General features: G+C 52.0%; 2 protein-coding genes across 13 annotated transcripts in view; both read right to left on the reverse strand.

Moving 5' to 3' along the window:
• Window positions 1-50: 50 nt before the first annotated feature.
• SNORC (secondary ossification center associated regulator of chondrocyte maturation) lies at window positions 51-11,399 on the reverse strand. Its single transcript, XM_075417641.1, has 3 exons — window positions 10,080-11,399; window positions 829-1,014; window positions 51-160 (listed from the first exon to the last, which is right to left on the reverse strand). The coding sequence occupies exons 1-3, from the start codon at window positions 10,150-10,152 to the stop codon at window positions 51-53; spliced, it is 369 nt and encodes a 122-aa protein (XP_075273756.1). The 5' UTR covers window positions 10,153-11,399.
• Window positions 11,400-12,182: 783 nt separating this feature from the next.
• Window positions 12,183-21,507, reverse strand: part of GIGYF2 (GRB10 interacting GYF protein 2) — an 81,064-nt gene continuing 71,739 nt past the window's right edge. For 10 of the 12 annotated variants that reach the window (XM_075417633.1, XM_075417632.1, XM_075417640.1 and 7 more), the window contains 8 exons: window positions 20,926-21,162; window positions 20,209-20,331; window positions 19,392-19,595; window positions 19,062-19,267; window positions 18,608-18,762; window positions 17,142-17,311; window positions 16,612-16,759; window positions 12,184-14,418 (listed from right to left, as the gene is read on the reverse strand). In XM_075417633.1, the coding sequence (XP_075273748.1) occupies window positions 14,351-14,418; window positions 16,612-16,759; window positions 17,142-17,311; window positions 18,608-18,762; window positions 19,062-19,267; window positions 19,392-19,595; window positions 20,209-20,331; window positions 20,926-21,162 (1,311 nt within the window). In that variant the 3' untranslated portion in view covers window positions 12,184-14,350. Of the gene's footprint in view, window positions 14,419-16,611; window positions 16,760-17,141; window positions 17,312-18,607; window positions 18,763-19,061; window positions 19,268-19,391; window positions 19,596-20,208; window positions 20,332-20,925; window positions 21,163-21,507 lie in introns of all 12 variants that reach the window. The other 2 variants (XM_075417630.1, XM_075417638.1) reach the window with 1 other exon arrangement.

Here is a 21,507-nt window from a genome sequence, read left to right on the forward strand (position 1 = left end):
GGAGGGCAGGAGACGGGCTGGGTGTGTTACAGAAACATCTTTTATTGAGTTCAGGAGGCCGAGAACTTTCTCAGCGTGATGACGACCAAGGCCACAAGCACAGATGTCCCCAGGAGAGCGGCAATGACAATGGCACCGATAGCTCCGGGCCCCAGCGAGCCTGCAGGGACAGAGAAATGAGGTGGCGTGAGGTCAGCAGAGCCGGTGGGTCCCAGTCAGGAAGGGCTGGGGGGGGTCACCCCCACCCAGCACGTCCCCAGCCACCCGGCCCATGTCCCCACGCAGCCCCAGTGTGGCCCCGTGCCCCAGTGGCAGCGAGCCCTTGGGCGAGGAGAGGGCTGGAGCCCACCACCGCCGTCTCGGCCAGCTCCTGGGGACAAGGACAGCTGCCACCGAGCAGGTCGTTGGTGCTGTGAACACCCACGCCGAGAGCACGGCTTTGCTTGTCGCAGAACCGCACCGCAGCAGGCGCCTGGGGTAGTTGAGGAGCCAGGAAAGGTGCTCACGCTGCCTCTCCAAAGAGCTTTGGCCCCGCTCTCGCCCTGGAGGGCCCTGCCTGGGCTCGGGGCACTTTTTGCGGGTGCCTGCTGTGACCGGTCAGACCCGGGGCCGGAAAGGCGGCTGCTCCGAGGTGGCGGAGGCTTTCTGGCAGGGAAGTTTCCCCGAGCAGGCGATGCAGGCGCTCACCCCCTCCCCGGCAGTGTGGTGGGGGTCAGGCCACCTCTGCGGGCTCAAACACCTCCCAGCAGGCGACAGGCCCACAAAGAGCAAATCCACAGCGCGGGCGTGCTGAGCTGCTGCAGGAGCGACGTGCGGGCGGCCACGTACCGTCCCCGGCGTCCAGCCGGTGCAGGCGGGTGGTGTCCTCGGGCTCCAGCTCGGAAGTGTACGGCAGGAAGGCGGTGGCATCCGCGGGCCGGGCCGTGGTGGCAGCGGCATCGAAGGGGCCGGCTCCGGAGGGCAGCTCGGGCGGCTCGTTCCAGAGGGTGGGGATGGGGCCCTGCGGGTACTCTGCTGGGAGACAACCACCCACCCACAGTCACTCGCGGGCACGGGTGGCTTTAGATACCTACTAAGTGCCCCAGGGCTGGCAGAGGGTCACCCAAATGGGCAGAGCCCTCACGGAATCCCAGCATGGTAGGGGTTGGAAGGGACCTCTGTGGGTCACCCAGTCCAATCCCCTGCCAAAGCAGGGTCACCCAGAGCAGGCTGCACAGGACCTTGTCCAGGCAGGTCTTGAATATCTCCAGAGATGGAGAGTCCACAGCCTCCCTGGGCAGCCTGGGCCAGGGCTCCGTCACCCTCAGAGGGAAGAAGTTCTTCCTCATGTTCAGCTGGAACTTCCTCTGCTTCAGTTTGTGCCCGTTGCCCCTTGTCCTGTCGCTGGGCACCACTGAAAGGAGTCTGGCCCCATCCTCCTGACACCCACCCTGCAGATATTTATAAGCATGTATAAGGTCCCCTCCTCCAGGAGGGCACCGCCACCGCGGAACACCACGACCCAGAGCAGTCTCTGGGGGTGAAACCGCGCTGCCACGGGCTTCTGTGGCAAGCTGGTGCGCACACCACACACGTGGGACAACAGGGAGTTCCCCGCAGCTGCGTGACCGCTGCCCATGCCCGAACAGCCGCCGCACCAGCACCCACAGCCAGTCTGCTGGTGGGCGCCCGTGGGACGGGGTGGGGAGGGGCTGTCACGTCCCTGCAGCAGGCAGAGGCCACCCGCGCGGGCCACGTTCACAGCATGGCAGGGCCTCGCCGTCCTGCGCCACCGGTGTAGGCTGCCAGAGGCGCTGGCACTGCGCAGGACAGGGCTCCCCCAGATCGGAGCCCCGGACCCCCAACCTCCCTCTGCTCCAGCTCCGCACCGGGGAGATGAAAGCCGGGCCGGGCCCTGTTTGATGTCACCATTCACCTCCTGTTATTTCTTCCCGCTGTGGGGTCAGGGACCAAGCCAGAGAGCCCTCCCTGTCTGTGTGTGGCTGAGCCAAGCGCTCCCCATCAATGCCCGGCTTGTTCAGGTGGGCCACGGCAGGAGCGGGAGACATTCCACAGCTCCCCGCCGAAACCGCTGGGAATGTCACACTGGGATGGGGAAAAAAACAGGGAGGAGGAAAACAAACAGCATCCCGTGCCAGGGCCCACCTGGACTGACACGAGGACATCAGAGGAGCCGGAGCAAGCGGCCTGCGCTCCCTGCGGCAAGGCGCAGAGGCATCTCCAGCACCCCGGTGTCTCTCGGCGTACCAGGGGCGCTTGAAGACTCGCCCCAGGCTCTCCCTGGCCCAGCAAGAGAGGCAGCACCAGCCCCGGCTTGAAGTACGCGGAGCCCTCGCTGCTCTGGCGGGCAGCCGGCGCTGGGGGAGGAGAGCGAGCCGAAGATCAGCGCTAATGGGGTCCACCAGGCTTTGTTCCCCCGTAGGTGCCCTGCACCAAAAGGAACAGGAGGACCAACAGCAACACACCTCTGCTGCCTGTACAAACCCACCGACAGGACTTAGCGCAGGGCTCGCATCAACGAGCAGCTCCCACTGTCCCCGGAGCCGTTCGAGGCTGCCTGCACGCCTGGGCACACAGCAGGTTCCGGAATAGTTTTGGAAAGCCCTTCCTACAGCCACAAAAGCTACAGGGTTGTCAGGGGGACAGCTGCCAGGTTCAGCTCTGGCCCAACGAGCGATGACGGGCACAAATCAGCCCCCAGTCTGAGGCCCACACCAGTTAAGCCAGGCAGCAACGCCCGCACCCTCCGGCTGCCTGACCCACCCTGGGGACGAGCTGGGCGCAGCAGCGACCACCACATCCTCACACGCACGGGACGCCTGTGGTCCCTGCGTCTCGGGTCCCCGGCACGAGCACACAAGAGGTTTGTGCTCCACGAGGGCTCCCCAGAAACACCCCAGCCCTCCGCAAGGCCCTTCCCAACCTGCCCTGCAAAGCCAGCCAGCGGAGCTGGAGACCCACGCCCCATCCAGAGGCTCTTCCAGAAAGCACCACTTCCAGTGGACCTCTCTTCTATAAACCCTGTGGTTTAGCTACCAGAGGACAGACCAGGAGGAAACATGGAATTTAATGGGAAAGTGTAGCTGAAGCAGCAGGGAAAGGAACCGAGCTGAGCTGGGGCTGTTCAGTTAGCGACAGTGGCATTGGGAAGCCATTGGCTTAGGCACAGCCCCAACGTACGTAACGCTTTCGAAGCGCCGGTTCCAGGCTGTTTTGGCAAGCGGAGAACCACGGCACAGAAGAGCTACCCTCCAGCCACGACCTTCCTGACTGCATCAACACCACCGGGGCCAGCACCAACACGGCCGCCGTGCCCATCCGGCAGGAGAAGGCCACGCCGCGAGGACGTCGGCGCTTCCCAAGAACGCTTTTCTCGCTGAAGCCAGGAGAGCTGGGTGCACCCCTCGCATCTGAGCGGGGTAAGGCGTTAGCTCAGACGATCTGTAGCGGATGCAGGCACCATCCGGGGAGGCTGCAGGACCTGCGCAGCGTCTTCCCAGCTCCCCGTCCCCAAAGGGACGAGGAGGGAGCGCTACCCCTTCCAACCGCAGCACAGAGGCTTTTTCTAACCAGAACCACAGGCCCCAGAAAGTCTCTCCTGTCCCTGGTGCATCTAATCCCTGAAAAACTTATTGCAGCTCCTTTAAAAGCAGGACACAGAGCTTATTTTTGATAGCCAAGTAAAGAGGAAACAGTCTAATTTGTTTATGATCTCGGTGATTTTTAAGACCTGGACAGAGTCCTGGACAGCCTCTGGATGTGTATTTGGTTAATTCCCCTCATCTGATTAAAAGCTGCTTTCGGCTCACCCTCGCAGAAAGGGCAGAGTGTGCTAAACACGCATTTTCTGTCCCGAGTTCTTGCGGTTTTCCCTTAGCGGCGCTTCAGCCACGGGAAACACAACTCCCTTCAGTCGGGTCTCAGCGCCTCACCAACGGGAGCTGTCAGCTCGGCAGCCGCGCAGCCGTGCACACGCATCAAGCGAAATACCTGCATCTGAACATCACCAAGGGCTTCCCGCTGGGGCTCCTCTTCGGTTCCTGCACCTCGGTGCTGCCAGAGCAGACGCCGCGAGCCCTGCAGCAGGAATGCGGGGTGGGGGAACACCAAACTCTTTTCAGTGATGCCCAGCGACAGGACAAGGGGCAATGGGCTCAAACTGAAGCAGAGGAAGCTCCGTCTGAACATAAGGAAGAACTTCTTCCCTCTGAGGGTGACGGAGCACTGGAACAGGCTGCCCAGGGAGGCTGTGGAGTCTCCTTCTCTGGAGATATTCAAGACCTGCCTGGACAAGGTCCTGTGCAGCCTGCTCTGGGTGACTCTGCTTCGGCAGGGGGTTGGGCTGGGTGACCCACAGAGGTGCCTTCCAACCCCAACCATTCTGTGAAACCCAAGGCAAGCACCGTCCCCAGAGAACGCCGCCAGCGGGCAGGTCTCTCCAGAGCAAAGTCTGCAGCCCGAGAGCGCGCCAGTTTGTAACCAGCACTTTCCTTTCCAAGGCTCGCCTTTGATTTTCCCTCCTAAAATAACAGCCTGTGTCCTCGCATGCCTCTGTTCCAGCCTGCTCGAGAAGCTCAGCCACCCATCCGACCATCCCCACACAGCCACTGGGTGTCTTGAACAGCCGGAGAAGTCACGCCTGCTCCCCTCCGCAGCGCCCTGGCAGCCCCGGTGAGCTCCGGCCGTGCTGCGCTGGCTGCGAGCGGCAGATCTCCAGCGGAGCAGCGTTACACGCCACGCTGCCGTTCCACTCCTTGGTAAAAGCAGGAAGGGCAAGGGGGAAGGCAGAGCTCACGTTAGGTGCCAAAACCAAACGCACACACAGACACACAATTAATCAGGTCTCAGATGTCTCCAGGTGAGACGTGAGGGCCCCTTCCAGTCACCTGCTGGATACTCTGACCGGACAGGCTCTCGGTACAGGCGTGGGACCTGCCTCAGGACGTTCGGTTCTCTGCTCGATGTTCTGTGTGACCGCCACAAGTCCCCCTTTCCCTCCTGGGCTCGGTTTCTCCACACGTGAGCAGGAGACCGGGACGCTGGACATCTCCAAGAGCAGCAGCACCAGGCCTGCCCACCGGCACGGTTGCTGCCACCCAGACTGCGAGCAGGACGCGGTCCGTGTGCCTGCACCAATGCCGCCAAGTGACCGCTCCAGACCCAGCAGCCGCTGCTCGCAGGGGAAGGGCGAGTTACTCAGGACCCCCACAGCCTTGGGGCAGGGCATGGCATTTTTTTACTTAACGCAAAAAAACCCAAACACATTGCAATCTCCAGCGAGGAGGCACAATCGGAATAAAGAACTACCAAGAAACCCGCTCGAAACGCATCATCCGCCACAAGACCGGGTGTTCAACGCCTGGGCGAGCGCCACGCGTTAGCTGCGCTGGCATCAGCCTTCCCATCGGTCCCATCTCTAGGAAAACCCACCTGGTGCACTCCCGTGGTTTGTTTGCCCCGGAGCGACTCGCCCATGGAGGGGCTACAGGCTGCCGACACACGTGGGCAACCCCACCGCTGCCGTGGCTTCGTGCCTCAGCGCTGGCGGCTCCGAAGGGAGAGAAGCCTTGACCCCACGGCGCCAACAAGCTCTCCCCCGGCATTAACCCTGTCTCAGCACTGCAACTGTTGCTCCGCAGGCCGCCAGCAAAATCCACCTGGTAAAAACACCGCTCGGGAGCGCTGAAGAGAAAGGCGTGGAATGATCTTAAGTTGTTGGGGTTTTACAGGGCAAAGATGGAACTTGGAGAAAATGGACTAAAGGTATTTGGTGTTTTGCAGCAGGCCAGGTGGAGGATGGCACCTCTTGCTTCCCGCACGTGCACACCGCAGATTGCCTGGTTTCAGGGCAATAGAATGCACAGTGCAGCACAGCCATTTCCTGCACGGGTTAGTTACGGCTGAGGCCAAGAGAAGGGAAGAAGGTACCAGAGTTACTACACTATGAAGAAATACACCGAGTTTTCTGAATGATGCAGGGACCCACCAGGACTTCAGCAAGATCTAGAAGCGACAATGCCAAAGGCAACTTGACGAAACCGCCTTTTCCATGCTCAGTGAGAAGGAGGTGGGGTGGGCTGCCACAGTGACCCAGTAGCCCATACCCCAGATACTGGTGGCTGACAGCCTGTAAAGGTCCCCACAAGCGATAGCTCTTGAGGAAGCCGGTCAGATCTGAAGGATCCTTTAAGATACCCCCAGCCAACCAGGAGCTCCCCATGGGAGGTTCTCTCTCCCTCTCTGCAAGACCTCAGGGCAGGCAGATGTGGCCACCTAACGTCTTCATCCCTAGAGACCAGCCACCAGTGGCCAATACTCTTCCTCACACAAAACGGTTTCAGCATCTCATCATCCTCAGAACCTGTCACCAGGAGATGACAATGAGACTTTCCTCCTGCATTGAGTGAGGAGTTTATGCTTACAGTGACAGAAATGAGTGCCCTCAGTAGGACACGGACGCTCGGTGGTCCTGGGAGGGGAGGCAGGGGCACCCGCTGTGACCTGAGCATTGCACAGCTTCTGCAGTCACAACAGCTTACAGGTCAACTTAATGGCATCCACCTCCACTGTTCACATCGTTTTCAGAACCTGGGGCCTTTTATTCCTGATTATGAAGTTCTGTGTCTTCATATTAACGCCCATTACATGGAGGGGGGAAAGGTTACGGTCACCTGCTGCACACTCCCCACCCACCTCCAACACAGCAACCTCAGTACTGGGAGCTGGTTCTAATGTCAGTCATTTCTCAGGAGCATTGCTGCTGAGCCAGTTTGAGTCACGGTCTACAAAGGCTCGCTGTAACTCGGGATGGACCTGTTGGAACAACCGCATCTTTTTAAGATATTTGCCTGACAAAACCTATTTACTACTTCCCGCGCTCCAGTACTTCAACTTTAAAAACTTCCTAATAAGCTTTCATTCTCCTGTTGTTGAAAATGAAGACACACGGGTTGCTACAGAAAGATGTCCTTGTAGAAGGTCTTCTCCTGTATGGTTTCCTTCAGCGTAACAAAGGCTGTCTCCGGCTCTGCTGCTTCTCCCCCCCCACGCGCCCCGGTGTGCTACGCCAGTACAATACACTTCCACATTAGTTCAAAACAAAGAAATTCATCCGCCCACATCAGAGTCTAGCTACAAAATATAGACAGGACTTCAAAGTCAAGGCCTTGCGAAGGCTTTTTCTTAACTTCCAAATCACTTGGGGCTCTGAGTCCATTAAGCGAATTGAAACTGGTTTTCCTGATAGGAAAAAAAAAAGAAAAATCCTCCTGTGCTCTGGGCCTGTGTGCCACTTGGGTTTGGAGAAAGCAGAAGCGGGGAGGATTTGGGTGTGCAGAAAGTCCTTGAACTGGCTCCGTTTCCTCTTGCACACCGCGATGATGCAAACAAAGCGGGTTAAAAACTCGGTAGTTTTCCTATGTTTGACAAATGGGCTATTGGAAAGAGCTCGGTAACACGGAGGAGAAATCCACACCATCTCCAGCGACGGAGCCCTGACCCCTTTCCAGCCAGGCTGGCTGGGCAAGAGGCCAGATCACGGCACACGAGCCACCAGCACCCCAAAAGCGCTCCGACTGCTACACCCAGACGGGAACCTCAGCTGCCAGCGAGATCCTCCGCGTCTCGCTGAACTCCTGAGCGCTTACCTGAGGATTTTGGTACTGGGTAGCTCTGAGTCACCGCTGTGACAAAATTAAATCCAACGAGGAAGGAGAGACTCGTTCTGGACCTCGGGTCTGCATGGCCAGCATCAGCTGCAGCCCTCTCCAAGGCAGACTCTGCTTCTGCTGGCCGTGGAGGGCTTTGCTACGGAAAGTACGAGGTGCTGGACGTGAGGGCAGGGGCCGGGTGAACTCCAAGGCCAGCAACGGGCTGTCCAGCCCCAGGTAGTCACAGCGGGCACGGGGCCAGCGCAGGATGAAGAGAGGCCTTCATAGGGAGCACAAAGGGCAGCCTGTGGTGGGAGAGCGCCGGCAGCTCGAGTGTGGAGCACCGCGGAGCGCTGCGGTTCTGATGAATGTTCAATAAACTTGTTTACAGAAAGGCAGGGCTGCGTGCGTGTGCGCGGAGACCAGAGCGCGCTGTCTGGGCGCCCTTCCCTTCTTTGTCTGCACAAGGCAGGAAATTTCCTTTTCTAATGGGGTGAAAAGCAGAAAAAAATTCCACTGGAAGCCCCTGTACTGGGGAGAGCTACCTCTCCACTCCCAGGGCAGCAGAAAACCATTCCGCTCCTGGGATGGCTCGCCACGCAGGCCGGCTGCCCAGTGCCCGGCTCCGAGGTCGCAGAGAAGAACAAGCGTAAGAGGGCTCGAGCCCCTCCAAAATGCGACTGAGAGAAAGCACGGCGTCTCTCCTACAGCCCAGGATCCGAACAGGGGATTCATCGGTACAAAGCTGTTCGAGAGCTGCTGGCCCTGCTGCGCGAGGGCGACTGGCCCAGCAAAGGAATCCAGTGAACCTGGGGTATTTCAGGGGAGCAGAGGGACACAGGGAGGCACCAACCGCTCGCTACAAACCACTGCTGCAAAGCCGAGCCGAGAGCACACAGGAAAGCTGGCAATGCAGGAGACAGAGCAAATACGCACCGAATACTGGAAACCTGAAATACTGTGAAAAAACCTTAACTCGGAGAGGAAGCAGATCAAAGTTTCACTGGAAATGAATCAATTTCTGCAGAGTGAAACAAACTGTAACAGTTAAGAACAGACCTTACCTGATCTTGGGGGAAGAGCACGGCCACTGCTTCTGGGAGCATGAGCAAGCTACAAACTGAAACTGTGCTGAAGTGATTAGTGTTCCACTACACAAAACAAAAATTCAAAGCTCGGGGGTTTAAGAAGGAAAACATCCACTTTTCAGTGCTCATTTCTTAGCTACTTCAGAGGTTTTGCAGCAAGGTGTCCTACAAGGGGAGCATCTGTGGGAGAAACACCAGCTACAGTAATTCTGTTCTTTGCACCCGCAGATGTTCTGTCTAGGCGCAGTAATAAATTCCCCTACCCTACAAAAGCTACTTTAAAACGAAATAATTTCGCCTCCTAGAAGGCTGGCCGAGATCTCCCTGCTAGGCAGGATGCTCAGAACAAACTGGGAGGGAACTGCGATCCAGCCTTGCTCCCGGGCTTGGAAGGCAGGACAAGAATTCAGGCAAGCAAGCGCTGTGCTCTCGCCCGTTCCCTTGGCCTGAGCCACCCCTTCACAGCCTCGTCAGCCCTTGGAGAAAAAGGCTTTGAGGGAAGCAGTTCCCCACAGGAGTTTCCACCCGTAAGCTCACAGCCCATCTATGGAGTCGGCCTGGAGGAGTTTTCCCTCTTGTAACGCCCGTCTCAGACCAAGAGAGCCTCCGAGGCTGACCGTGCCCTCGCTTCCCCCAGCCCGCACAGCCGCGCTGGAAGCAGGAGCAGGCAGGGCTGAAATTAGCAACCCCCTCCGCAAAAAGCAGCGCTTCACCTTTCCCACCGCCTCGCTGAACTCCCGTCGCGGCCACGCACCTTCCCGGCGCTGCCGCCTGCCTCGCTACACCCAGCGTTAGACCGAAACTCGGACAGCGTGGATGCACGCCTCGGCTTTTCACCGAGCTAGGCGTTTTCATGGACATATTTCATATTTCTACTTACGGCAGCTGTGGTACAATGCTCTGCTGTAGCAGAAAGCACAGAGGGAACCAGAAATGGGCACGCACGCCTTAGCCAGAGAAAAATGTTTCTTTCCACGACTAACTTCTTCCTGCCATGAGAAGCTGACAGATAACCTGTGCCACGAGCTGCTGAGAGCACCCCGACTACCGCTGGCTGATCTGTCTGCTGATCTACTGGCACTAGTGCTCCGAGGCGCTACTGCTGTTCGGCTTCGGAGAAACGACAAAGGATTTTCTCCATTTTCCCCAACGAAAAACACGGTCTCAGGGTGGAGAATACATTCCTACTCACTGCCAAGCTAGTTTCCATTAATCAGTTATAATTCAATAAACGCTTACGGCCGTTTTTAGGGGAAGGAGAGGAGGTAGGTAAGGAGAGGGAGGCAGGTTAGTGAAAGATGTCCCTCGTTTTGGGGCTTTAAACGCAAACGAAGCTCCTTACCTGTCAGCACAGCAGGGACCAGGATGCCGCACAGCGTAAGCAGGACCAGATGCAGGACTCTGTGGTGGGGCATGGCTTCCCTCAGGAAAAGCGTCAGCAGGAATTCTTAAAACTCTTCAAAGTACAAAACAACGTGGAAATTTCACTGGTAGAATAAAAACTGTGTCCAGTCAGGTGTAAAAAAACAAATTTCCTTCACAACAGCAAGTGGACAGAGTGAGTGCAAAGCCCAGCAGAGACTCTCTCGCTCCGATTTCTAGAGCACACCTCCTCCCGAAGGCAGCTCCACCCTCTCCAAGTTGTGCCTACAAGCCCACAGGCAGCGAGCCGTTGGGCGTCCCTCGCCCTGCCAGGCCAGCGCACACACCAGCAGTTGTTGGCCAGCCCTTCCCAGAGGACGCGGGGATGCTCCTGGAACGCCTTCCCTCCGCCGGCCATCCCGCGGCACGGGGAAAGAACACAGGAGCCATTGGGGCAGCCAAGCCCGAAACCAAGCAGCCTGCTCGCGGGCTTTGCTCTCTCCTTGGTGAGCAGGGCGGCGGTGGTCTTTCCAGGGTGGGCACAGCGGAAGAACAAGGTCCTCAATCTTTTGAGGCTAAAATGCTCTGAAACGGAGCCAGAGCGGCTCCATGGCGTCCTTGTTTTCTGGGTGTAACGCTCAGAGGCGGACCAGGAGCTGTGTGTGGTCTCCGCGGGCAGAACCGCCTGCTGCGATCCGGTCAGCCGTCCAGGAGCGCGGCCTTGGGCGGGCAAGGCCAGCATCGCCCTCGGACCCGAACGGCACAGCCACTGCCCCCCTCCGAGCGGGCTCCCGAGAAGCTCGCTGCGGAGAGAACTGAGGTTTCTTCCGAGTCATGTTTGCACCGAGAGAGACTTGGGAAATGATCAGGCGGCTAAAAAGGGGAACGCTCCCGCTTACTGACGGGAATTTCACTGGGATTTTCTTCAGTTGGTATGAGGATGAAGTACTTCACAGTTTCTGCTCAGGAAAAAGATGTAATAAAGTGCATACACGGCCCCAGTGTCAGTTCTGGGGGCTCTGAAAATATGACATGAGTAGTTTTATCTTAAATTTCAGATTTTTCTGCCAAGAGGTGTCTCTGCTTTTCGGCTCTCTCCGTCAGGCAGCCAGACGCAGTTCAGGTGTCCTTTCAGACCCTTCTGCTTGCCGCAGTGCTTTGCAAGAGTGCCTGGCTGCGAGGGGAAGCGGGAAAAACAGAGCACTGAGCACTGTCCCCACAGTGATGTGAGAAGTTAGGAAGCAACCTGGTGAGACAGGCTCTAAAGAAACCTCAGCCATCTCTAGCACCAAATTCAACATCAGCTGTCAAACTCGGATCAAAGCCCCGTGACCTTTCCCTGTTCACGTGCTGGCTGAAAAGCAGCTGGAAGGGCATAAACACGTATCCGCCAGCAGACACAGAGCTGCAGCTCCCGTCTCTACCGATCCAAGCGACCTTCGCTAGAGAACCAGGCCCTGTTTGTCACCACGGGCGACAGGGCGGTCACCTGCGCATACAACCCGAGCATGGCAGCGTCCTGCCTTTGCACTAAACACAGAAGCCAGAATACCAGAATATTAAAAGCAGGATCTTCCCCACTGGTCCGTTATCTATGAATTCTCGGAAGCTGAGGTCCTTGGGGTTTGACAAGTTATTGCACATTTTCCCTGCCTGCATTTCTGCATTTTCATTTAGCAACTGGCAAACTGTTCCTTTCCCGCCCCTCAGCTGAGCTAGAAATGAACAGGCTTTTGCTTATTTGTTACACAGTATAGAGCAGTTCAAAATTAGGCTGTAGAAATTAGACCACACCATTAAAAAACAGAAAGTACTTACGAACCAGACACCTTATACACTTTAAAAAAATGGAGATATTAAAACAAATCACCAGCCTAAACATGTACTCTTCTCGCCACGACACCAGCTAAACGTAACACAAAGCTGCTGCAGTAGGTCTTTACTGACTTCATACTCTTTATGATCGTGTGAGTGGCAGAAGGACATTTATCGTCAGCTCTTCCTGGGATTTTCCACACAGAAACAAGCAGCGAGCAGGAAAAAAGGAAAATGAGATTTTGTCTAAAGAGGGCAGGCTACAAGGTGCCCGTGTGGACATTACGCGGAGGGGAGAAATAAAACCTCTCTTTTAGGGGAAGGAAAGGGACTGGGTGGGGTGGTTACCCACTGGCAACAAGAGGCTCCACGGCCGAGTGTCTGGAGGAACAGAAAACCAGCCACGGCTTGAGCTCTCCTGCATAAACAACACGACCATGAACGCACGTGTTGCTCTGCAGAGAGACGGGGGGGAAATCAAAGCTTTCTTGTCAGAATTTCCCAATCTCAGCTTACTGGTGTTTATTTGAACTCTAAAATTATCAAGTAGAAAAAATCCACCGGTATTCCTCACCAGGGAAGAAATAAAGCAGCAGTTGTCATTCCGCATCCTGTGTATTCGCTTGTTGTTTCTTGACGAAAACTGATGCGAGTTGAGTTTTGGGTCAGTTTTAGCACCAGGAATTATCTCAAAACTCAGCTTCGACAAAAGCAAGCAGAAAGTTTTCTCTCAGATATAATACAACCAGGTTTTATTTAAGTTCTCTCTTTCCCCCCCCCCACACTGGCAAAAGTTCAGAGGGAGTTTAAAGTTTTGTAAACATTTTAACTACCCCTCTTCCCCCTTTGATGAATTTACAAAGCAAAGGAGACAGGGAGACCAGATTTGCAACAGTTCCAAGTCTCTCCATGCTATTGGATCCAAAAACTATATACAAGTCTGCAGCAGTCTCTGTATAGTTACTGTACATGTTTGGGGGCAGGGGGAAGAGAGAGGAGGAGGAGGGGAAGGTGACCCCAAAAAATGAATAAACCAAACGAAATAAAATCCAAAGCCAAACTGCTCTTGAGCAACTCGAACTGTTTTCTTTAGGCAGTGATGACAGAAAGACAGACACCTTTATACAACTCCACCAAAACGGCAGCGTATCTCCCTTGGCAGGCTGTAACCCTCTGGGAACAGGAGATGGGACCAGGGGGTTGAAACTAAGTGCGTTTGGCAGTTCTCGTTCTCTTTCTTTTGTGGTGTGTGCACGTGGGTGGGTGAAGGGGAGGCGGTGTTAATCTTCCGGTGAGAGAGGAAGGTTACGATTCCATAAATACTTAAGCATTATGGATCCCAGGGAAGGTACGTGAAGTAGTTTAAGGTGTAGAAGATAAGCAGGGCCGTCATTGCACATAGCTTCGCCCTCCACAGTCTCTCCTCACGACAAAAGGGCATCTCTGCTCATTAACCTAAGCACTGCTTGAAATGACAACTAGCTAAGACTGCTTGGGTATATATCTGAAAGCCAGTGTTCACCCTCACCAAAGGCTAAAGATCCACACGGTAAAGATCCTACTGTCTCTTAAACGAGACAAATTTGCAGGAAAAGAGCTCAAAATAAACTGGTCCTAACCCTCCGAAGGTAGCGTTTAAGGGATAAAGTCAACCTGAAAGAACAGATGCCACCCCCCTTTTTTTCCCCCCAAGTAGAAGTCCCCACTTGTCCAGGAAGGCCGGAGTATGCCGACGGGGAACTCCACCAGCTCCAGCATCACCACCTAACGAAGACAGACTCGAGCTTTCCCTCCAAAAATCATGTGCCGAGAAGGGCTGACAGGGGGTGTGCAACTTCAAACCAACCCAAACTAAACTGCGCCCGCCACCGCCCCTCTCCTGCTGTTGCCAGTTCTAAGTTAGCTTATGAATGCAACTCCTGGCTTGGGAGAGCACCTCTTGCCCTGATGGAGCGCGGAAGTCAGTATCTGTGTGGCATTTTGGTTTTGACCAACATCTGTTAACCACAAACTCTCTCTCTCTCTATCTCTCTCCATGACTGCACATGGTGGATGTGGTATGAGTAACCAGGAGAGGGAAGCAATGGTTTGCAGAATCCCAATTGTTTTGTTTTGGTTTTTTTCCAGGTATGTCAGCAGAAGAAATCACAGCACAGTGAAAGCTTGCTGCCCAAATCAGCCTTGTTGTGAACGAATCCTATCTCCCACCCTCCCAGGACGCTGAAAAAAGTCCACTCGACTCGAGGCTGACAGCAGGAACGACGCCTGTGCAGTCCTGGGCAGAAGGGGGTTGCTGAGGCTAGAGGAAGCAGCCTGAGATGATTGATTCTGTGATTCACTGCAAGGCGAAGAAGAACGCATGGTGGAGAGTACTGTGTCCAAAACGGAGAATCCATGGTTAACAGATGCAGGAAAAGCCAGTTGATTTGCACATGCTCAGTAGTCTTCCAAAGTCTCTATTTCTCCCATATTGAGCCGCTCTGATGAGGCATTCACTGAAAACCCTGTGAACCAAAATGGACTCGTGTTAAAAATCTGGAAGCGGTATATTGCACTTGACGCAACACGTCTGTTACTTGCAGTAGCATGTGTAAGATAAAATGAGTAATACCTATCACATAAAAACTCGGAGGGAAATTCAGTAAGGCTAGAGATGTAATTACCCAAACTTGTTTTTTTCCTTAATAAATCGAAGAAAATCAATTGTATTGTCACTTAAATAACAAATGGCCTTTAAAAACAGATCCAGCAGAAGCCTGGTTTCAACTTTTATTTCAAGATGTCATCTGCCGAGCTAGTTGAAGGCACATCCAGGAGCAGTCGCAACGTGGCTCAGCAGCATCTTGGAAGGGAGCACGTTGAGTCAACCGGAGCTTGGAGGTGCCCAACACTGTGCTTACATGGCCCGAGAGGCAGAAACACACATTTTGCAAACTCAGAATCCTCGTGTGGAACCATGCTCAACACGTCAGAGAGTATGAGCAATTCCACCCCTTACTTTTACATCTAAATGCGTGTACCTATGAAACCTAGTGGCAATTCCATGTACTTCCATGCTTTTTTAGTCTTCTGTCTCTGGAGTACAACATGAAAATGTACAGAGTTCCATAGGGCTATGCAGATGGCTCAAGATGCAACTGAACTTCTCCCCAACCTTTTAACCGCAAGTGCTGAGGACACGATGCACATGAGCGAAGTGTGAGAAAAAGCAAAAACATTTTCTACAAAGAAAAAAGCCAATGCATCATGTGCAACTTTACTACTGAAATCCAACTTTTATGGTCGTACCAGCCCCATATGGAGTATGAGAAAAAGGAAAGCTTTCCTGCGTAAGGCTAAACCCAAACCTGACACTTCATTGTCTCGAGACTGCTGCTAGGCTGGCTCCATGCTAGGACACAAACCGCTTTTCACAGCCTTCTGTCTTCAACAGACAAGAAGTGCTCTGTTCAGCGGGCTGAAGAAAATGGTTCTCGCTCCCTCTCGTGGCACCATGGTACCTAGCATGTTTTGGAATGACTTTGTAGTAGAGCGTACTGATTTTTAAGAAGCCGCACACGCTAGCTTTCTTACAGTTGCAACTTCTTTATTGTATTTAGTGTTTTCTTTTTCACATTACATGAGCAGGTTTTTAAATCATTTGGGTGATGACCCAGATCAGACTCGCTGGATTAGCATCTAGGGGTGGCAGAAGGCAGGATTCCACTGAAGAGTTCAGCGTATTTCAGTGCTGAAATCATTGATTTAATTGAAGAGTATTGATATTTTTGAGAACAAAAAGGGAAGATAAGCAAACGCAGAGCTCTGTTAGAACCTTAAAAAAGCAGCGACTTCAGCTGGTTAACACCAGGCTGCTTTATACGAGTACGAGCGCAGTAGCACCAGCACAACAGATACTGGCCCAGCGCGGTGCCCTAGTTTCCTTTTTATCACACACAGCACCAAACGTGGACACGTTTATTCTACAAGAATACTACAGTGATGCGTAACACCCCACAGTGCTCGCTACTCAGGTACTTACACGATGCCCTTGCGCCTTAAAAGCCACTTCAAAGAAACCTTTCCATCAACGCTCTAGGGACTGGTTAACTACCAAACTCACATAAAAATTAAGATAGAGAACAAAAAAATATGTCTACTAATGATGTCAATCTCCACTGCCTCCAGCTGAAAATGTGTGACCGCTTTTTGACCTTTTTTTTTTTTCTTTTTTACACACCCTCCCCCCTCCCCGCCCCCCCCCCCCCGAGATCTTTGCCACCTTTTCTGACTAGGGTGGTTAGCTCCTGTAGAAAAGTAGTAAGGAATAAAAGCAAGCCTCGAGAAGCTGTTCCTCATGAAGAAAATGTGCCTTTCTTAAAAGAATGAATTAGCATTAATAATGATATATATAAATAGATATATAAAGAGCCACAGGTCAACTCAAAAGAGAAAAGGCAGTTTAAGTGACATTCCTGAACTACTTAAAGATTTCCAGGTAGCAATCACAGTAATGAAGAGGCCTTTGCATAAGGGAAAGTTCAACAAAAGTTTTCCACGAAACCGATACAAATTTTTTAAATCATTAAACAATAATACTGATACGGATTCTAAAGATGCTCCAACAACTACCTCTTCTGCTCAAATTCAATATTCCCACTTCAGGTTAACAACGCTTCTCCCAAATTCAACATTAATTTCTAAAACTTAAAACTGACCTAACAAGCTGGGATCTGCGCGAACCATCTTCTGTTTCTTCTTCTTCTTCCCACTCTGCACAGCCTCAAAATTGGATTGCTGGTTGTTGCTCTGATTGGTCTGAAAGACCGAATGTAGCGAACTGTGGTTCATCCCCCACACTGAATCCTAGAAAACAAAGCAAGTACAAGATTATAAAATGCAACTAAGTATGGTTTATCTATACTGAAAACACTGAGAGCGCCCAAAGCACTTTCTAGCTCACACGTGGCAGCACCAGCCACTGATGCATCCATCCAACACACCCACCTCATCTTTCTCAAGCACATCCTGGATCAGCATGCTAAGACACTATTTGATTTACAGTTGGCCTCAACTGTTAGTTATAAGAGAGACTTGATTCTGCAGCACATATTTGAAATCTGCTTTATTCTCTGCATTTCACATGACCTGCAAAATCCTGCTCATCCTCCCATCAATCCAGCAGAAATCCAGACTCTTCAGACTCAAGCGTAGTCTCTGCCTAAGGAGCGCAGCGAGTAAGGTGTACCTGCTGCTGCTGCTGTTGCCGCTGCTGACTGGCTTTCTGTTTGGCACGGCGCTCAAGAAACTGCTTGGCAAACTCCTTGGCCTCAGGAGTATCTCCAAGATAGGCTCTGATGTAATCATGGACCTCATAGGGAGACTCCACTTCCTTCAGGAAAGAAACAAACGTGGGAACTGCAAGAAGAAGGCAGATCATGAGGGAATGCGTGTTGATATGCGAACACATGCACGCAACAGACACAGACTTTGGATTTCTGTTTCCAATATTTGCTAATTTAGTAGCCATGGCAAACAGCTTGGCCTTCCAGGTCCCCTACAGTAAAGCTCTAAGATGCAATGACCCATCTATTCTACAGTCAAAGCAAGGATAAGAAAGCCAGCTAATGCAATGAGAAGGAAAAAGAAAATGACAATCCTAAGGGTATGTCAGCCCATCAGCCTTAGCTGTTGCCAGCTTTAAAGCCAGGCCCAAATGGAAAATACTCTTCTCAAAGCTGTCATCAGCAAAATCTCTTTTCAGCTGAAGCACTACACAGTGGCTGACCTGACCTACAAGCACCTCAACAGCTAGCTCACTTGCAAGCCTTCTTTACCATCTCTTTTTCCTTTGACCAACTTTGTTGCACCATGTTTTATTTTACCATAGAGAAGGACAAAGCAAATCACAAGCCAGGAAGACACCAGGACAACAGGCTGCCACCTGTGGCACAAAGACCCCTTGGAAGCACGGAAGCTCACTGGGGATGTCTGACCCATGACGGCACTGCCGGGCCACAGCCTCTCCTCAGACACCCGACGCAGTTAGTAACTACACACAGATGAAGCCAGCAAGTTACTTCCAGTATCTCTCCTAAGAGGAGGGGGGAAGCTGTGGCACTGCAACTGTGCGAGGTGCGATCCTGGCTCTTGAGGCAGCACTGGTTCCCCAGCCAGGTTCGAGGGTCCCACAGAACCACGGCTTTGCAGCCTGCAGACATTGGAGCACAAGGATTCGCACTGGAGGCAGCAGGGAGCCTGCAGTGTTTTGCTACAAGAAGGTACCAGTTTGTGATCTTGGACAGGGCGTTCCTCTATGTGCCCTCCCGCAGAATTCGCAAAAAGCAACCAGTTTCACACCAGAAAACGCTTTGCACAGGGGCATGTGATAATTTGGCCTGCACTTAGAAGTGAACTGGTTGCTCATCCACCTGTCCACTAATGCTTCCACGACCATCAGAAATCCTCAGCAGAGCTCTGGGTGTCAGACTTTAACACCATTTCCAGTCCCCGCTGATCTCCTACGGCTACCCCAATGACAACCATTGAGATGACGCGGCCAGTTCTTCAAACCGCTATTTAATGATGCCATTTCGCTGACAGCATGAAAACATTACTTCAATATCACTACTTGCCCTCAGAACTATCTGGTCAGGAAATGAACTGGATATCAATTCTCACAGCGGATCGTTTCAATTCCTCCCCACCTCTTACCATCTAAGTTGTTGGCTGTGTTGAGTGCATGAAGCATCTGTTCACACCACTGAGTGAATCCATCCTGGGCTTTATTAACCCCCTGGAACAACTTCAACAGCTTCTCCTCTTCTTCCACCTTCTTGTTTTGTCTACTTGTAATACCTACGGATTTACTGAGATAAAGAAAACACATAATAAGCGATAAATCACCAGACTTATCAACAGTATAGTATACAGTACAGTGTTACCAGACTCATTACTTTACAAGATGCAAACACTGTTTAAGAACCAACTAATTTTCCAAGTAGATGACAACATAAATTGTGAATGGCCAGCTATTGGCTATTTTTGCTGTCAAAGCAGATCTGGAGAGACACAGAAAAAAAAGCAAGACACAAGAAGATGTTATAACTGCTAAGCGATCTCAGGAGTGGCAGCCTTTCTTTACAAAAGCTCCTTCCCCAGTTCCTACCTGAGGCTGGCATTGCTTTTGTTTTTATTGGTCGAGTTACGCGGTCCCACTTCCTTCACTGCATCGTCCCAGAAACCCATGTTTGAGTTTTTGGTATCAGCATTACTCCAGATGCTACTGACTAGGTCAGATGCCCACTGGTTGCTGGGATTAGTGTTTAGGGAGCCCCACACTGAATTCCCAATGCTGGTGTGCAGGTTAGAGTGCTGTTGAAACAAAACAAAGAGATCCTGGTTGTCAGTACCAGAGCTGGCAGAACAGCAAAGAGCAGACACAGACAACTGTCAGGTATTGCTTCCTGCTACCCAGATAGATAAACACTGCACATACCGTGGTATTTCTGACTCTGTTCGGCTGCTGGTGCTGCTGTTGCTGCTGTTTCTGCATCTGCCTTGCCTCTTCCTGCTGTATCTCCAGCAGGGACTTGGTGGTGCCTGTTGGTTTGGTGACATTACCCCAGCCTGACAATTTTTGCTGCTGTTGCTGCTGCTGTTGTTGGAGGGCCTTCATCAGTTCACGCTGCTGACGCCTTTGCTGTTGCATGCAAGACAAAAGTGCTTGTCTGTACTTTCAGACCACTACTATTCAAAAGTCTAGCTGGGAATATGGTTTCAAACTGATCTCACTCTTCTGGAAAAGTCTGGCTCACCTATTATTTTTTGAGCTGGTACAGTTCCCCCAAAAAGGGAGACGCTAAGTAACTATTAAATACAAACTGCTCATTAGCCTAGGACAGAATAAATTTGGCTAATCACAACTGCAGCCAGCGAAGCATTTGGGGTCTTGGAGGAATACTTTCTCTCCCACCACCACTTGCCCCCTCGCCCCTTAAAATTCCTTGGTCTTGTGCATATCTGCAAACAAACTGCAGTATAGATGTGAAATAATTTTATATTGTTTTGTGAACATCATAGACTCCTAGGGTTAAAAGGGTGCAACTTGTCCTCCTCTCAGATACCGATATTAAGAAACAATTAAAATCTTCAAACAAGTACTTACTGAATCTATGCCTGAAAGATAGGATTTTACCCGAGTTACGCTGTTCCAGGAAAACATTCCTCATCCTCACTATTCCTTCTAACCACCGAACTGACAGTTCAGCAGTCGCACAGTTGTCTAACAAGTTACACTCTGTTAGTGTATTTACCTCTTCTCGAAGCTGCCTTTCCCGTTCTTCTTCTAACTTTTGGATTTCTGCCAATGACAGTGTAGTCTGGGATTGACAAGCTCCTGAATTTGATTGCTGACCCCATGTTGAAGATGAAGGGAGCTGGGCCAAAAAACCACATCATGAAGAATTACAGAACATTTTAGAGAATGCTGCTGAAGTATAATCCTGAAAAATCAGTATAAGCCCACAGCACAGGGGAAAAGGAAGGCCACCTTTAAGCTTCAGCTAAACATTGGAAAGTATAAAAAGGAGTAAACAAGTATTAAAAAGTACACTCGAAGTACAAACTGTATGTTTCTTTGCACTGCCCTCCAATGTATCACATTGTCAAAGACGCAGTGTATCAAGAACAAGGTAGCACATAACTGCCTGAAAAACATCAATCACTTCCAATTTCAAAAACTTTAGAAACTTTGCCCTGGCCCTTGCTCACTGCAGCAGAACGAATATCTGTTCTCATCTGCAGATCCCTTTCCAGCATGTTTCTATCAACTGACCCTTTTTGTGTTGTGCAACTTACCTTCCTCTTGTTTCTCCCATCCCTCTCAAAGCCAGTTATTGACCCTCTTTCCCCTCCAGATAGTTCATCCCTCCCAGCTCTGTTCAAGCTAGTCTGGACAACCCCGAATCCAGCTGTGGTTTTACTTACTACACTGAACTGAAGGAAGAAGTTAAACTGTAGAAACACGTTACCTTCATTTGTGCAAGTTGCTGCTGTTGCTGCTGTTGTTGCAGCCGCCGTAAAGCCTCCTGCTGCTGCTGCCTCTGTCTCATTATTTCTTTCTGGCGCTGGAGTTCCAGCTCCTTGCGCTTTCGCTCTTCTTCTTCAAGCCGCTGTCTGGCTGCCTCTTCTTCCATGCGTAGCCGACTTTCTTCAAGTCGCCGTTGAGCTTCCTCCTCTTCACGTGCCCACTTGGCAGCCTCCTCTTCCTTCCCAGGACATAGAGAAGAGTAAAGTCTAAGCAGACTTAGAAAATCTAAATTACTCCTACTCTGTGGTATTTACATTCTGACAGAACAGAAAGGCTTTTCTACCTGAAGTCTGTGCCATTTAGTTTGTTCATTTACCTTTACATTTCTCAGGCAAGAAAGCCCAATAATATAGTCTATACCCCCTAAAAATACAAGTTTCCCACTGCTCCACCAAGGAATGACATCTCCCTAGTTCAGACTAGCTAATTTCACACCAGTTCCCTTCTAGGAGTTACACACATTTCAGTCTGAGCTTCTATCTGCTTATCCTGCTTACACTCAAGTTCTGCTACACTTTCAGTG

The sequence above is a fragment of the Opisthocomus hoazin genome, chromosome 4, assembly GCF_030867145.1.
Source record: "Opisthocomus hoazin isolate bOpiHoa1 chromosome 4, bOpiHoa1.hap1, whole genome shotgun sequence".
NCBI classification, from domain to species: Eukaryota; Metazoa; Chordata; class Aves; order Opisthocomiformes; family Opisthocomidae; genus Opisthocomus; species Opisthocomus hoazin.